Source organism: Porites lutea, chromosome 5 (assembly GCF_958299795.1).
Source record: "Porites lutea chromosome 5, jaPorLute2.1, whole genome shotgun sequence".
Lineage (NCBI taxonomy): Eukaryota > Metazoa > Cnidaria > Anthozoa > Scleractinia > Poritidae > Porites > Porites lutea.
The window spans coordinates 5,195,010-5,212,587 of NC_133205.1; the positions used below are offsets into that span (position 1 = coordinate 5,195,010).

Here is a 17,578-nt window from a genome sequence, read left to right on the forward strand (position 1 = left end):
GTTCGGCGCGTGAGTCACGATTGGCTTTCGATGACTTTAGAGAGAAGGAACAACTTGATCACGGCATTAGCACCACGTTTTTTGCCGGCTATAAGATTCCGTTTTACTTAAAGTTATATTATAAAAGCAATAGACTACACGTTCTAATGGTTTACCGGCGTGATATCCCACGTGGGATGTTGGGAAACAATAGAAAAGCTTGTAAGTCACTCGCCTTCGGCTCCTGATTTACAAGCTTTTCTCCTGTTCTCCCAACATCCCGCGTGGGTTGTCACGCCGCTAAACCCATAGAAAGTGTGGTCTATTACCATAAAGTAATGAAGAAACAGATGACATTTTTTTCCCCAAAATGATGCGTTGAGAAAAAGTTAAGGGGTAGTAATACATGTCCCTTTGAAAACGCTTCGTTAATTAGGGCACCAGTCCCAGTCCCCATTTTTTGTTGTTGAAGTTCGAAAATGTAACATTCATGACGGCGAAAAAAAGGGATAAATATAGGATAATGATTGTGCTCCGGGACATTCTTAAAAATAATGACGTTCCTGTTGGGTTTGTTAACCGGCGTTTTATAGTTTTTCGTTGGTTTGTAGCTTCTTGCCGAACACAACCATGTAGGTTCAGTACTAATACCAAAACCGGATTACCCACACTGAGTTCACCTTGATTTTATTCCCACGGTCAGCTAACCCAAACATGCGCTGCCTTGGCTATAAAAACCACTACTATACTTGAACTAGTTAGTGAAAGAGTTAGAAGAGTAAGAAGATTAAGATGGCTGGCAGAAGTCAAAGAAGAATAAATATAACGATGTAAATCAGATTCCTGGTACCTCATCGTGTAACGAGCGAGTTGCTCGAACACACGAGGTGGCTATATGTCCCCCCCCCCCCCCCCCCCACTACCCTCCCGGGGAAATAGGCCACGTCAAGAACCATAATGGCTCTTGGCCATGTGGAAATGTGGCTGTTTTAAGAACAAAACCTTTTGAGGGCCCACCCACACGAAACAACACGCAACAAAAACGTAGGTTTTCGACAACAGAGTGGAAATTTTTGAAAACGCGGGCTTATCGTTTCCCTCATACAACAAAGCGAAAGGGATACTTTCGTATTCCATCGTTTTAGCGTTTTCGTGTGGACAAGCGAAAACGATTCAATTTTTTGTTTGAAAACGGCGAGCAAAAAATATCCCGAAACTCTAAATTACTGAGCTTTTTTGTTATTGATAGGTGACTGTCTCCATTTTTTTGCTGTTGGCAATGGTATCTACTTCAGTTGCTGAGCCGGATTTTGTTAAGGCGAGGAAGTTAATCAACAGCTTGAAACCGAATATCAACTATGACCAATTCTGTCTTGGGAGGTTAAATCCGGGACAATCGAAGAGTGCCTGTCGCATCGCCCAAATGCCAAGCGTGGTGTTCCTGTTCTGCAACGATTACGGAGTATTCTGTAAACCCCAAATCGTTGACCCGGAGATTAAAAACCTCCAGAAGCTTAATGACAGCGGTGTTAGGACGGTGAAATTTGACAAGGAAGTGATCATGGGCGTCAAGTGCGCGGAGAGCAGTGACCTGACCTGTGATGGTTTCTTGGAGGGATGGATAGACAAAAATGTAGGTCAGCATCACCGCCTGGACGGTTATTTCAAGAGCGGCACCGTGAAAGTGTTGATCAAAAAAGTTCGAGAACAAATCACAACTCCTGGTAAACGGAAGAAGACGGCGAACGACCTTAAGAAAATCCTAGAGTACATGGTTGCTCCTCAGAGGAAATACCACTTGATCTGTGATCTACAAGGCTTTTTCTTATCTGCTGGAGGTTTTCTGGTCAACGATCCTGAAGGCATCAAGGAAAATGTAAACCTGCATCAGAAATGTGAAATCGATAAAGAGCGTGAGCCGACCACTAAACAAGTCCTCGATGGATTGGAGCTATTAATCCAAGATTTGCAGGAATAAGATAAAAAAAGGTAGACTTTGTGCACACACAAAAAAAGAAAATGTCATATGTATGAGTTGTTTAATGACTTGCAATTCTAGTTTTGGTTGACTTGCCTCTTAGTTTTATCATCATGCGCGTAGAAAGGTGGTGCCAACCACACCAAAACACCACCAATCAAAACAACCACACCTCCACCTCAACATCACCCGATGTGCAACAAAAATCATAAACAAGAGCCATCAACAAATACACCACTAATTACCAGAACGTCTTCCACAAATGAAAACATAAACAAAACCAACATGTCATGTTATGAATTTGACCGTAGTTATATTGTATATATAGAGCTCTTTCATAATGGCGGCCCAAATGTGTATAAATGAGCTTTTCTTCTCTCATTTGAAAAGTAGGAACTCTTTTGTATTTTGCACATGCTAACGAGGTCAGACAGAAAGGCTAATTATCATTTCTATAAAAAATAATTACCAGAACTTCTTAATTAATCTTATTTTTAATAGGCCGCCACTTTGAAAGAAGTCTATACGTGTACCGTTGTGCGCGCTCCGTGGCAGCGGTTAAACAACTACACAACTACATGTTCATGGGTCAAGCAGCACCTGTACTACATGCACAAATTGTAGCATCGTGCGTCGGGTGTATAAGGTTAAAGCATCTGTAGTAAAAGCCACTAGAACTCGCTAAAACTTATCCGAAAATCCTAGTACTGTAGTAATCTACAGACAGTACTTTATCTAAAGCCCCGTGCAAACGGACGTGACATTGTTGGATGTTACATGTTGCGTCCGATTGCACATCCTGTTGCATGCTGTTGGGTGTTGTTAGGAGTTGTTGCGCAAAGTTGAAACCGGTCAAAGGCCAACAATGTTGGGAGTTATTGCGTCCATTTGCACGTAGCTTAAAAACCGTTTCTTCATGGGATCAATCCATTCCCAGATGCCCGGGGACTATCCTAGGCATTTTTTGGTTGGTGATGTGAAATCCGAGGTGTTTGATCTAGAGTAGGATCAGTATAATCTTGATCAGTGAATTGGAGTTTCGGGTTCACAACTGTGTTGATTTACAAGTGTAGCTATTGTTTTCTAACCGTTATACTACTACATGAAACATTTCTGCAATTGATCACTCCAGAAAATACCGCATAACATACTATATTGCTCTTTGTTTGGCACCCCAAAATTTTGCATAAGCATTGTCTTCAGTTTCTCTTGGGAGTTAAAATGGCCCCAAGAGAAACTGAAGACAATGCTTATGCAAATTTTTTTGTTGACAAACAAAGAGCATTGTGGTATGTTACGGTATTGTCTGGAGTGGTCAATTTGATTGGCTTAGAGCAGTGGTATCTAAGCTTAATTTGAAATACCTACATGTAGAAAATTACTTATTAAACCTTTTGCGGGTAGTAGTGTAAACAAATAATACCATGATTTGTACGTGATATTTGGGTAAATACCACTCGTGATATTTCAAAATTGACTCAAATTTCCCTCGCCTAATGGCTCGTGAAATTGCGTATAACAATTTCGAAATATCACTCGTGGTATTTATGCCAAATATCACCACAAATTATGCTATTACCTATACTAAGACAATGGTTACACTTGTTAATTACACTTTCGTAAATTGTCCCCAGTGCTAACCGGACTGGGACAACTAGGAACTAAGCTAGTCTGGCTTGTAGCGATAGAAATTTCTCTATATGTTGGCATAATGGATAGGAACGTACTAGATGCAATATTTCAGTAGACCGACAGTGTATCAAGAAACTGGTACCTTTAGATTACAAAAAATTAACTTGCAAGGTTAAACCGTTTTAAAAAACCTAGAAATCTTCATGGAATACTGATTAATTGATTATTTAATTTTAAAGACTTAGTGAAAATTCGTATAAGTAACCACAAACTCATGACTGAAACTGGAAGATATAATCAAACTTCCCACAACGATAGATTCAGCCCTATTTGTAACTCTGGTATAATTGAAGACGAATTTCATTTTCTCTTCCATTGTCCAAAATACTCAATCCCGAGGGAGAAATTCTACAGTCAAATCCAACAAAATTTTGTCGACTTTAATCAGCTATCTTACACAGAATTAATAATTAAATTGATGAATCAACAGAATTTTTCCGTAAATTCATATTTGTTGAAATTTGTCTCATTATGTAATGATTTACGTACTAATTTGTTATCAAATCATACTGATGACACTTGATTGACTCTAGTAATCACTGCATTGCATTATTATTGTTATAAATTGTAACTTTATGTTAAAGCTTTTGCAACACTGTAACTAAATAATTATAGTCATGCAAATAAAGCTTATGTTGTTGTTGTTGTTGTTGTATAGACAGTCATTGTCTTGTAACTATATAAAATTTCTCGGGGATTCATAGCCTGTTCCATTTGTTAACAAGAGCTGCTGAATAATATTGAGAGCTGTTAAGAAAGAAGACGAGACAAAACAAAAACAGGGGAGACCGAAGGGAACCGCTCTCCCCATTTGTTTTCTTTCTAGTTCGCTCAATTATTCTGATCATTCACTCGCGCTCCATAAGCTCGTCACTGCGGTCACTTTAGCCAACAAGGCAACTCGTGTGTATAAATACTGATTCATATGCGTGCAATCCATTTACTACCACAACTTGGGAAAGTCTTCCTGTACGCCATCTTATGCATAAGTTATAAGTACCAAGATCTGGAAGAGGGGATCCCTATCCCCCATCCCAGCTCCTTTTTCACGAAAATCTCGCATCCTGCTATTTTTTTCATTGCTTTTCCAAATCTCTCATCTGTTTCCAAAGACAATGACATAAAATAAAATTAAAAAAAAGCTAACAAGGAACACTAAAATTTGGTTTGAAAGGAGACAACACTTAACGCCTCGTCGATTCGCATTTGCCGTTCAAACGTATGATTTCCGAATTCTCACAAACAGGGTAAAAATCCTGCATCCCCTGCTTTTAAGCAGTATACTGAGCACATTCAATTCACACAATAAGGCTAAATAAAGTATAAATGCTTACGAGAGAAACTACTAAAAGAAGTTCAGTCGATTCTGTTTGAAAAAGTCTTATTTAAGCGTGTTCAATTTGCATTCCACCTATTGATTAGAAAATTTGCAAAGGAACCGATGAGGAAGACTTCTTGTAATTCTAATCTTGAGCGCGGGTTTACTGTATAGTAGCTGAAGTTCCCAGCAGCGGCTGACACTCATACGAGTAGTCATAGGCGAGTAGATATATGATATTTCAAGTCAAAGAGTTTCTTAAATTTTCTGGTGCCATTTTATTCTTTTGCGGCTTTATACATGGGTTGGCGACTTTATATATGAGATTATAGGTCCCTCATGTTCCCATCAGCTAGGCATAGCCCTTTATATAACTCTGGCCTAAGATCAAGTGATGTTTAGCAGTTGTGCTGATGATGAAAAGACGTGTTCTTTATTTCACGTCTCCTTAGGTGATAATCTCTATATAGCATTATTATATAACTGTTAAGAATTCAGTCTCCTTTTTTTTTTAGATTTTTCTTTCTTTTCCACTCTACTTCCCGCCCCGTTTAGCGGGTGGGGTGAATTATTTCCTCTTTTCTTTTCGGCCTACTTACATTCGTTGTAATCTTTTTGTCGTGTAATAAATTGCTGTTCTTGCCGTTTGCTTTGAAGGGGATTCTTCTGTCTTAATTTCACTCGTTGATAACCATTGCTTGCCCACACCTGACGAAATGTCACGAAGAAACCTGCTAATTTGATCTTTGGTATTAATTTGCAAACAAAATAAAGGGGCTTCTCTCTATAATGATCTATACGGGGATGTTCAGCCCAAAAGAGGTACCTTTTGCAGGCTTTAGGTACGAAAAGGATGGGGATTTTGCTCCAATAATAATGATGATAGTAATAATAGTAAAAATAATAATGATAATAATAAAATTAAAATAATTATAATTATCAGGAGTTTCAATGTACTTAGCATATCAGTTAGCTATTGGGGACACTTTCCTGAGTACTGGCACTAATCTGTAATGTACACGACTCATAATTGACACAGGTCACAGCAGTTCCTATTATTATCAACATGGCTCGAAAGGTCCACACCGCGTATATGTTTCTAGAATGCTTTGAGGCTTGTTTAGTTTCTTAGCTCACCACTGACCTATTTTTGACCTTCGACCAAATAAAAGGTCTTTGATATCGCAGCGAATGCCTCCCATAGGCCACTGTATCAAAGCGGGGTAGTTCAAAAGCACAGTTTCTTGGGCGCTAGTGTGTACTTTTGATCCTGAATAACTCAGATACACACCTTGGAGCCATCCCGTATTTTACTTAATACATTCAGACATTAGCATTACAACGATCTTGCAAACGTCTGTTATAAAGCGTAGGTAGTTTGGCGCGAGTGAGCAGTTCATCCTCCGTTTCAGTTTGGGATACTGCGCGCAGTGCACGCTCTTTGATGCGCTCGATCTTTTGCTATCAGATGATTTGCAGAATTTCCATACTAGATGACAGTAAGTGAAACATGGCAAGATGGACTTCTTGTATAACGTCAACTTCGCGTTACAAGGTATTAAGTTTCGCATGCGCACAAGTATTCCTACTCTTTGACTAGTTCTTGTACATTACTCGCTTATATGACCCTCAACGTTGAGATTCTTGCCAGTGTAGACTCCTTGTAATTTAGAATGTAGTTGGAGCGAATGAAAGGGATTTTCGTAAAAATATGTCAGTTTGGTCTGTACGCTGTAGGACCTAAAATGGCTAACATGAACAGATGCATTTTATGCCTGAGGAAACAACACATTTATTAAGAGAGTATTTTTACAGCAATTAAAAGGGATGAAGTGTTCTAAAAACTAAGTATGTGAGAGGTGGTACCATTGTCAATCGAAGGTATAGGAAAGGGCTGCCTTTTCTGTCAAAAATGGTTTAAAAGTAAAAGGAGTTGGCATTACGAACAGAGCCTCCCCGAGTAAAAATTTTTTGAGAGTCCCCTCCCCACCTTCCTTGGGCTAGTAAACAGAATGGCACCAGATGATGTTTTTCTGTTCTTAATAAACCCTCCGAGCAAGAACAAACCAGTGCAAAAGTTAATTGCAAAATACGTATTCGACTGCTATGAGAAAAGAAGATCATTAGTTCTTTAGGTTAACATTGATTACAGTTCCACCAGTGTGCAATGTGTGTTATGATTTTAAATTATTTGGATAAAGTCGATGTACATAGGACTGTATAAGACTCCAAATAAAGCATTGTCTTGTCTTGTCTTGTCTCTACTGTTACAGTCTAGTAAAATTACTCTCGTGAAAAGGCAAAATAGATGGCTATTACACGTTCGTTCTGATTTATATTTCATTCTCTCGAGAATATGAGTTCGGTGCTCAATTGTGAACAAAATTCATCTCGCCACTGTGTAAAAATATCTTTATAAATCGAGCAAAAATTTAGGTTTAATTGACAAATAATCTTTTTTAAGACCAAATTTTATGGTTAATAGACATTATGCTCTGTTCTCGAACCGGTCACCAGAGAAGTGCCAGGTGTTGCTAGTTGTCGTATTAACGCGTAGTTAGTGTCAGTCATTCAACTGGTTATAGCCTTTATATTGCTAATTTTTATTGATGTTGGCAGTTACAAAAACGACTTCTCAAACCGGTACTACTTCTCAACTGAGTGGGCAACTGAAATGGCGATACTTCTTCCATTTCCTCGTTTGAATTTGCTAACACTTTTCAAGGTTAGTTATCAGAATTTATCACCTAATTTGTTTCGTTTTTTGATGATAATGTTTGTTTTCACAGAATTGGCAGTAAAAAAACAGGGGCACCAAAGGTCAATTTTTCGGAAAATATCTGTTCGGAAGACGAAATTTCTTGCTTGCCTGCCTCTCCTAGGATTTTCGAACATCTAAAAAATGGTATAATTGCCCATTTTTAACGGATTTTTACCCTAAAAAGGTCACCTAGAATTTCCGGGAGCCTTTTTTCTGGCTGAAATTTTCGAAAAGGTTAGTTTTGATCCCTACAATTTTCGGATCACTAGACTTTCAGGTAGGAAATCCGAACAGATGCCTGAAACAATTTTAGGGGATAAAAATATGCCTATATATCTACCGTTTAAATACTAAAATACCTTTAACAATGCTATATATGTTTAAGGTCTTTAAGTGGTTTTGAACTATATTCTCGTTAGGTGCCCCTGAAATAATGAGTGATAGAGGGAAACTGATTTCTCAAAACACGCCTTTCACTCTTTTGTCTCTCACCATCGTCCGCGGACATGCAGTGGTTAGTTAAGGTGGATCTATTTGTGTGGCTCTTCCCGTTTATCCATATCCCTAAAGATACAAAACTGCTGTCGAGTGTTTCTTTTTTAGAGACACTGCGGTATTATTACAAAATCATGTGTTGACAAACAATTGGAGGGAAGTAACCCATCTCCCTCTGAAAAATTTACATCACTGCACAATACGTCAATTAGCGCACCGAGGATTAATCAGTCCACTTGTGTGTTACTGACGTTCGAAAAAATTACGTTTTAAGACGGTGAAAACAGGAGATAACAAGGTGTAATTTATTTTCCAGTGATTTGTGTACAACAATAATAAATTCGTATGAACGAAACACGGCGTAACCGCAGGTTGATCTCATTCTTTTAACGCCACGTAATACAGTGTTCTAGGTCTGGTTCATGACCCGATAAAAACAGGTGAAATGTTTGTCATATTTGTGTGATGACAAGACCAATTACTATTTCCCAGTGCTAAGAAGCTGGCTTTTTCCAGTAGTGCTGGTCTACCCGGCCTATCCGCAACGGAAATGTCGATTTTGGCCAAAAACCCTCTCGGTTACAGACTAGAATCAGGGCACCCAACGACCGAATGTTTCCAAATAAAATCGTCGAGAAATAGGTCACTGTAATAATAATCTCAGATGGTTTTCTCTATGATTTAGAGACCTGTTCGGTTAATTTAGAGCTGCCTTACCATTATCTGTTGGGATGTCTTAGGGGAAATTTCATAGCCTTGAAAGTTAAGGAGGCTTAACTTTTTCGTCCCCTGATCAAAAACTGTTACCTACCCTGATGGGTCTGGTCGAAAGTTCGAAGACATGAAGTAGGCGAACTTAAATTAAAAGGCTATAGCTTTCACATTTCACTACTCATGCAGGTTAAGCAAAGGAAACCAAGAGCCATAATAGGACTACTATGGATCTCGAGGAAACCTAAAATTTCCAGATTCAAAAATGTATGGAGAGAGGAATCAGAATAGTTGTCACGTCAGAAAACTTTAAATTGCATCTAAAATTTTCAGTAAAACAATACTGAAGCTCTCGTAATTTCTGAAAGGTTCAAATTGCTCTAAGATGACCGAACAGATACAAATTTTTTAGCACCGTTCAGAATACATTTTCAGAAATCTAAAAGTACCCTGGAATGTATTTAGGACGAAAGCGTCACAGGGTGCCCATGATTAGCCTAATAGAGATTTGAAAAACCTGTCCTAACTACTAATTTCGCTGCTGATCGTATGAAAACAGGGGCGTAGCGTCCCTAGTGCAAATACGCATGTGCTTACTTGAGAAATTTGTAACATTTTTTTGAAAGATTTTCTGTTTTAAGGGCCTGTTTACCTGGAGGTGGGGACCCCAGGTAGGTGAGGTAACCTGCTTTGGTGGGTAACCCACCTGTCTACATAATCTCTCATTTTAATTTAACCCCCTTATTGATAGGTGGGGTGACCCGCCACCCGTTACCTCACCTATCTGGGGTCCCCCACCTCCATGTAAACAGGCCCTAAGTAAAAGCCATTTTTTGTAGTGTGGTAACTTTACTTTGTATTGAGCAGATTTGTTCCTGTTTATCTCGCTGTTATTCTGCATCGTTTCACTCGTAAAATACAACGGTTTGAGTAGGGGAATGTGATAAATCGAAACATTCTTGAAATGTTTGCCATCAGGCGATCCCACAATACATTGCATATTCATGAAAATCGGAAAAGAATCGACCGTGACGGATTATCATTACTTTTAAGATTAATCTGCAAAGTTTTCCCATTCAAAAGCTTTTCATTTTCTAGTTTTCTATCTCTCTTTCCATATTGGGGATTCGAAAAGACCACTTTATTGTCGCTCATCTGAAAAATCATGGACCAAACCATGCCGACGAAATCCCACGTAAGCTGAAGCAAACTATGAGGTACACCTGTGGCGCGGTATCAACAAGAATTTTACAGAAAATGTACTCCTTGCGAACAGATGTATTTTTTTGATGACAAACTTTAGACATATTCAGAACAATTGACAATATTAATAAATGTTGACTATCAATCGTTTGTTCCTTTTCAGTGCTCTGATGATGATCGAAATAAGAGAAAAACTCAAAAAAACTCAACAAAGGACTTAACGGATGCGTAAAATTTACACAAACATGCACAAGCCGCAATTCTTCCAAACGATGCTTTTAGAATCCAAATTTCTGCGCAAAGAAAGGCGCCTCGCCTGGTGCTGGTAAACATTCTTGTACCAGCTCAAAGAAGAACGTTTTAAAAGCTTTTTTTAATCGCACGTTTTATTAAAAACAAGCCCGTAAACTGTCAATTATGTATTAAAGGAAAGCAAAAACGTTATTAAGTGTGGAGGTTTTAAAACCATACTCTGATTTACTGAGCCATTTTGTGTTGATGTAGGTGACAGTGTCCATTGTTCTGCTGATGCCATTGGTATCTGCTTCAGTTGTTGGGCCATCAGCTGCTGGAGTCGGCGCAGATTTTGCCAGCGCCAAGAAGCTCATTGACAGCCTGAAACCGAATCTAAACTACGCCCAAATCTGCGAGGGGAAGCTACTGGCGGGGCAGATGAAAAGCGTCTGTCATCTGAAACAAGTGCCAAGCGTGGCCTTCTTGTTCTGCCACTTCCAAGACCTTTGTGAATTTAACGTTCAAATGGAGATTGATAACATCCAGAAGCTTATTGCTGGGGGCGTTAGAACGGTGGCGATTGATAACCAATTGATCAAGGGCGTCAAGTGTGGAAAGACGGTCGACCTTACCTGTACTGGTTTCTTGGAGGGATGGGTTGGCGGAGGTTGGTTGGTGCGTCTGGACACTCTATTCTTCAACGGTCCCGTTGCTGTCAACAACTTTATCCAAAATACCATCCGGAAAAACATCCCAACTTCCCAAGGTCTGAAGGCGACGGCCAACGATCTGATGAAAATCAAAGTTTACATGCTTGCAGGGAAACATAACTTGATTTGTGATCTACAGGGCTTTTTCTTGACAGCTGGAGGTTTCCTGGTCAGCGATCCTGGTGACATTAAGACGCAAATGGGCCTGGAACAGAGCTGTCCCGCCTATAGTCCTGGAACCAACTTGCCAACCACAAAACAAGTTCTCGATGGATTGGATCTGTTCATTCAAGATTTGTCGAAGGGATGAGAGAAAAAATGCAGACGACAATCTTAATTTTAATCTGAATTTAACTTCATTTTACCTGGCCTATTCTCCTGGAGCCTTTCTTTAATTTGTGCAAGGAATAAAATGAAAATGTCACGTGGATGCATGTATCGTTGCTTTCATGTATTGCAACTTTTAAAGTTTTGGGGGGCTTGCTATTTACTATTTTTGGGTTAACTATAGTTAATAGCGTTTGGCTTTTATTGAATTTGAATGGTCCAGGTTTGTTATTCAAGATTACATGTTGGTATTGAAACATTTTACTGTGGCTTGTTGCGACGGATGGCAGGGATGGACATATATATTTATTGAACCAACTTCTCGTGACAAGTTTTGTCAAAAAAACCAAACAAACAAAAAACATGGCATTTAGATTGTATATAGAAAAATTCACAAGATTTTCTCTACGCTTTAATGTGCTGCTCTTAACACTTCTACACGCTTGGGCAAAAAAAAAGGACAGATGAACTCATGAGCAAAAATTGACTTATATTTTCTGATTAAGTACAACAATTCTCGCATCTGGAAGAATAAAAATGTGCTGTTTGATTGGCTAATTTACAACAGGCAAATCCTCGCAATCCACGCTTTTGTGTGGAAAAAAATTGACTACTTGCAAACTGTTCGAGGATAGTCTCCTTCGCAGCCGTTGCATATATTAGGGTCGTCACGCAACGCTCCTCCTGCGAAGGAGACTTTTCGAGGAAGGCATCGTGCTAAATATTCATAGTTCGTCACACAAAAGAATATTTCGAAACACTTTCATGGTAAAAATGTGTGGAACGTTTGAAGTCGAACCAAAAAAGAACACGAAATTCAAGTGGACGTCCCTTTCTGAAGCATGAAACTGAACATGCTTGTTGTCTTGTTGTAACATAAGAGTGTAGTTGATGAAGGACAATCCTTATGGATTGAAATGGAACTATTTTCTTTACCAGTGGTTTTGTCTCTCACACAGAAGGTCCCTCTGCTAATGAACTATTTATGCTTATCTTTGCTCCGATCCATAACATGGTTTCAGTTATGGCTGACCTGGCCAACAAGAGTGTTCTCAGATGATTTTATCTTGGATATCCGATGATGGGACGAAGCCACATCTACTCTTGTAGAGAAATTCCTGCGACAGACTAGTCTAGTAATGGCTGCACGAAATTCGGCTATCCTTAAAATATACACTACAAAATTGAGAAAAGAATTGCTCAAATGCAAAAACTTGCTCACTGAGGAGAGATAAGAGAGTAGTTGAAATCTCTTGAACAGGCACGGACGACAAAGATTAACAATGCTTAACATGATTGGATAAGGCAGCCCTGTAAACACGAAAATCACGGTGGCTATGACGAGTGTGATCGCTAAGCGCTTGTCTTTTTCTCTCACAGTTCTGTCGGCTCCAGAGACATCGCTGCTTCTTTCCAATCTCACTTTAAGCCACAGTATGATATAAGTTATAATAGTGAGAACAACTGGAGAACAGTACGATGTAGTGACAACGGTAAACATTAGACCCTGAGGTAACAATCTGTACATATCGAACAGCGGCAAAGAGGCGACCATTAACGCTAAAATCCATGGTACTGCGATAAATGCAAAGTACATCTTCGGTGAAGTGACCCTGTGAAGAATGGGCCAGCCTATTGCAAACAGCCTCTCAAGTGATACTGCCCCCAGAGTAAATATAGAGGCCAGTCCTGGCAGAAAATCAAAGAACCAGAACACGCCCCTTCTTTTCAGAGTTATTCTGACAGCATTGAGCATTATAGTGATATAAATTGGTATCGACATGGATCCCACCATGATATCGGCACACGCCAGCGAGATTAGCAAATAGTGTGGAGGCCTTCTGAGTCTTGGTTGGGAGAAGGCGGTGATGGTGAGAGAGTTGAAAACAATCGTTAGCAGCCCAACGATCGCAAGGCAGACACTCCAAGCTATGTTTCCTGCTGATGGAGGAGGCATGCTCGATAAGTAAAATTGTGGAGACACGACGCCTTGGTAGGAAGTTGTGTTGTTGTTGATAGACATGCTTGCTCATCTAACCTACCAGAAAACATAACAAACTCGCTGTAACGAGGACAGTCAAATGTTACTAGCACCAGCAGGTATTTCTATTGTTGCACGATTCGAGAAGACAGCAGCTATTCCAAATGGGCCAGAATAGGCTCCTTTTTTGTTGTTAGAAAGACGTTTTGAGGAACAAATCTTCGTAACGATTCTGAACCGACTCCCGACACATGAACCAAACGTTAAAAAGCTATCTTGTCTTTCTCAACCAATAAAACAACATGCGATCCGTCTAGCAACATGAATTTAACTTATTTTTACAGATCAATGTAGTACAAAAAACGGTTTCAAGATGCCATTCTTTAATGAAACTCAGTTCGTGCATTTGGCATTTATAATGGTATTTACCTTCTCGCGCACACTTCCACGAATAAAAAATACAAACAATGCATTCACAAAGTGGGAATCAATTTATCGGATTCTGAGTGGCCAAGTGAGGAGATTATTTGAAATTGTCGACAAGAACAAGAGGAAAAAAGCAATAATAAAGAAATGACGTTGGTCTTACGTTAAACTGGCCGCTGAGTAAATATATGACCACAGGTTTTCAAGGATTTCGATAAATTGTCATCTATCTTAGTCTAGTCTTGTCATCTATCTTAGTTCTTAATTTCTCAGCGTTTTTTGTTTGTTTTTTTTTTCGTGAAAACATACACAGCAGTTCCCTTTTGCAGTTAGGCGTCGTTCATTTGCAGTTTTAATTATTCCATCTCCTACTGTTTTATTTACTACTCAATTTTTGTCAATGCGGACAGATAGCCGAAAATGTTCCAAATCAGTCTCGTGTATCCTGATGAATTTCAACCAGACTCTCAATAAATAGACAGGCGAATAGCGCGCAGATTAGCTTTCCCGATAAAGATCATTGTGAAAAAGGTCTTCAAAACCCAGGAAAAAGAGTCCCTCAAACAATGGAGCGATGGAGAACGATAATGATAATGATATTTTATATTATTTAAAAACCCCTTCACATGTAATCGACCTATTAGTTTCCTGAAAATCACAGAAACTTTCAAGCTGTTTGTTCCAACAAAAGGTCAACATAGAAAGCGACTGTGGCTTCGTTGGACAGCTCTAACTAAACAGGGTTTCAAAACAGTTGGTTCCTGCTCCCAATTTATAGGTGTCGATAGCTAGCGACCAAATGCATGTTAAGGGAATAGACACATACTATTGACATTCAAAGATCAGGCTCTACTACAATACAGCCCTGCTACTAGGCGATCTCAGCACTAATTTTCCTTCATAACAATCCATAGGTAGTTCGAGTTTCTCAGGAATTAATGTCATTTCTTAGGCCTATAACTGCACTTTGAATTTATTGTTTGGTTTCAAAACGAACAAGTTTTCACTTACTATGGTACTGTACTGCAATTCCTGTTTCCTCCAATTAATGTGGTGTAAAACACGGAAAATGTCTTTCTCTGACCGTGGAAACAAAGAATAGCTTACTGAGAAGCTGCGAAAATAATTATTGAGAGTAACTTCAACATCTTCAGGGGCACCCAACGACCGTTTTTCACTGCAAATGATGAGTTTGAAGACAGCAAGCTGCCCCTTAAAAAAGACAAATATCACTCCCACATTAAGTTTTCCGACTATTGCATTTAAGGGAAAGAAACTTGTTTTTCATACTGTCACAATGATCTAGTTTAAATAAAGATATCCACAAAGCACACATTCACCTCGTAACAACTAATAATTTTAGTGCTTCGAATAGCGTAATCTTCTGAATGTTAATAAAAAGAAGAGCTTTGAAATGTCAATAACTAGTTAAGCCCTACTGATTGCTTCCGTAGAGATATTAAATTTTACAGTATTTGCAGTTAGTGATAAGCCAAAGGGGCTGTCGCTTACAGTTGAATTCGGGCATCACCTCTTTCACCCTTTCGCTGAATTTGTTTACATTCTTGGTTCTTTTTTCTCTGTCTTTAGAAACCCTTGAGCTGAGGGATGAAATGGAAATCTTACTGGTAAGCGAATAAAAGGCTCCACTCTAACAGGGTGAATGAATGACAAGGCAGATGGCGAAAAACAAATGATATATATTACGATAGCTGTTCGCGCGCTTATTGGTCGGCGGGCGTAGACAATAAAGGCGCTATGAAGGCACAATTGTCGTTTCCTTTGACAACGGCACAGCTGTTAATATAACCGAGTCTGCGGTGAAATATTACTTGGTTTTGAAAGCAATTCAAATAAGGTCAATTGCTGATAAATGAAATTATCATTCATTCAAAATATTTCGACGTTTCTGATTGGCTCCAATCCCCCGGAAGATGTAGGCAATTTTCAACCGATGCGATAGGTTATTGCCAATTGAGCAACCTCGTTTCCAGGCAGCGGCGTGGCAGCCTAGCTATTTACGCATAAGTGGACTAAAAAATACTAGCCTGCGTAGCAAGTGTTTCCAATCGAGTTTTTGCGCGAAAGTTGGACAGCCAAAAAAAAAAAGAAAAGAAAAAATGGAAGGGGGAATCATTGCTCTTTTCTTAACTTTCTCGACGAACTCGCGCGGAAAGGTTTGCTACGCAGGCTAAAAAAGAGCGGAAAAATTTACGGCTATACGAAGATGAAAGAGCCGAATTTCGGATGAAAACGGAACGGAAGAAATGTAAGAATACGCCAAAAAATATTGCTCGATCGATGTCATCTACTTTTGGAGGAGTATCTGCAAGGAAAAGAAAACCATGCCGAAAAACAGCAAATGTTTGGAGGAAAGTCTACGAGGAAGTAAGAATGTTAAGAACTTAAAGAAAATGAAAAATAAAACAAATATCAAATTCGGCTTTTGTATAATGGGAGGAGTTAAACAAATCTAGGACACTGTTATCCAGCTCGGCCGATAACATCTTCCTAGACCGTACAATTATTCACATTATACTCACACTCGTTCAGTAATTGTTAATGATGATCTATGGTAGCCTAACACAAACATAACATATCGAATCATTATTTAAATCATTCTTTCCTAAACCGACAATCACAACCAGCAAACGATTGACTTTGACATCCACTTTATTCAGTCATGCACTGTAGCAGCTTGTAAATTATAACCCATTTGTAATAAAGCTACAACCATTGCTTTGGCTAAAATTCTATCCACTTTCTTCCCCACAAAGGCTCCTTCCACGCTTTCTGAGTTTTGGCAAAAAAGGACTCCGCGTGGGGATTAGGAATTGGGAAAAGAAGGCGCGGGGAACGCCTGGAATGAGAAGGAGAAGAGCGTCTCCTCTCTCTACCGTAGTCAAAAGGTTTTGTCCTTTTGATTAGAGGGATTTCATTTACCGATAAGTAGAAACAAAGGCAACGATGTAAAAAAAGGGAACATAGCAATTATTTTTTATTCACACTGGAGATGATAGCCTTAGCTTTAGCTTCGCAAGTTTTGTCTGGCTTGATCGCTGTCTATATTCCCCCGAATGCGGACATTGGGGATATTTTTCCCAATACGCCACTTGCACATCTCCCATAATGCACCTTATTTGCGCCCCGCCCCCCAGAATTTCGCATAAGCATTGTTTTCAATATCTCTTGGGACAGCTGTAATACCCAGGAGAAATGAAAAGCTATGCAAAATTTGTTAGGCAAATAAGGTGCATAATGGGAGATGTGCAAGTGGAAAAACGAAGCCTGTGCGGGGGAGAAAGTTCTCCCCCCACTACCCCCCTCTCAAAAATAAGGTATCAAAATCGTAGCCTCCCCCAAGTACAACCCCACAAGGCAGTACCTACGCTAATCCTGTCTCTCGTTAACGTGAGTCTAGGCCTTTTTCAAAAGGTTTTTTCTCTTACAATCCGAAGGAACGGGTTTCGTGAACTTTTTCTTCTTTACACAGTTTTTGAAAATGTCTTCGCTGTGCTGAAATGATGCCGATGGAGACACTACATGTTTATTGTTGTTGATGCAATACTTCTTTCTGATTATGATTTTCCGCTCCGATTTCCATGCTCACCACGGACAAAATTAAACACAAGGAGAAAGATCGGACCGAGGCTTCCTAGTATAAGGGCACATAACACTTTCCATAGAAAAATGATCAAAAGCTTGTTAAAGCCACTTTCACTAATAAATAACCGACATTGTGCCAGTCCTGTCGCTAGGGCGC

At 39.4% G+C, this 17,578-nt stretch overlaps 3 protein-coding genes across 3 annotated transcripts in view; 2 read left to right on the forward strand and 1 right to left on the reverse strand.

The window, feature by feature from the left end:
- The window catches only part of LOC140936371 (uncharacterized), a 9,692-nt gene extending 5,397 nt beyond the window's left edge, over nucleotides 1-4,295 (forward strand). Inside the window, exon 2 of the mRNA XM_073385837.1 lies at nucleotides 1,229-4,295. Coding sequence (XP_073241938.1) covers nucleotides 1,229-1,957 — 729 coding nt within the window. The 3' untranslated portion in view covers nucleotides 1,958-4,295. The remainder of the gene's footprint in view (nucleotides 1-1,228) is intronic.
- Nucleotides 4,296-7,525: 3,230 nt separating this feature from the next.
- On the forward strand, nucleotides 7,526-11,511 carry LOC140936370 (uncharacterized). The gene is made up of 2 exons (XM_073385836.1): nucleotides 7,526-7,692; nucleotides 10,642-11,511. The coding sequence occupies exons 1-2, from the start codon at nucleotides 7,642-7,644 to the stop codon at nucleotides 11,389-11,391; spliced, it is 801 nt and encodes a 266-aa protein (XP_073241937.1). The 5' UTR covers nucleotides 7,526-7,641; the 3' UTR covers nucleotides 11,392-11,511.
- Nucleotides 11,512-11,637: 126 nt separating this feature from the next.
- Nucleotides 11,638-15,393, reverse strand: LOC140936369 (adenosine receptor A2b-like). Its single transcript, XM_073385835.1, has 2 exons — nucleotides 14,827-15,393; nucleotides 11,638-13,446 (listed from the first exon to the last, which is right to left on the reverse strand). The coding sequence occupies exon 2, from the start codon at nucleotides 13,429-13,431 to the stop codon at nucleotides 12,427-12,429; it is 1,005 nt and encodes a 334-aa protein (XP_073241936.1). The 5' UTR covers nucleotides 13,432-13,446; nucleotides 14,827-15,393; the 3' UTR covers nucleotides 11,638-12,426.
- Nucleotides 15,394-17,578: the final 2,185 nt, after the last annotated feature.

Excerpts from the sequence above, each read along its gene's own strand:
- LOC140936370 (XM_073385836.1), top strand. The coding sequence starts at position 7,642 with ATGGCGATACTTCTTCCATTTCCTCGTTTGAATTTGCTAACACTTTTC. Across the intron at positions 7,693-10,641 it reads ATTTGCTAACACTTTTCAAG|GTGACAGTGTCCATTGTTCT; the intron begins GTTAGTTATCAG and ends GTGTTGATGTAG.
- LOC140936369 (XM_073385835.1), bottom strand. The coding sequence starts at position 13,431 with ATGTCTATCAACAACAACACAACTTCCTACCAAGGCGTCGTGTCTCCA.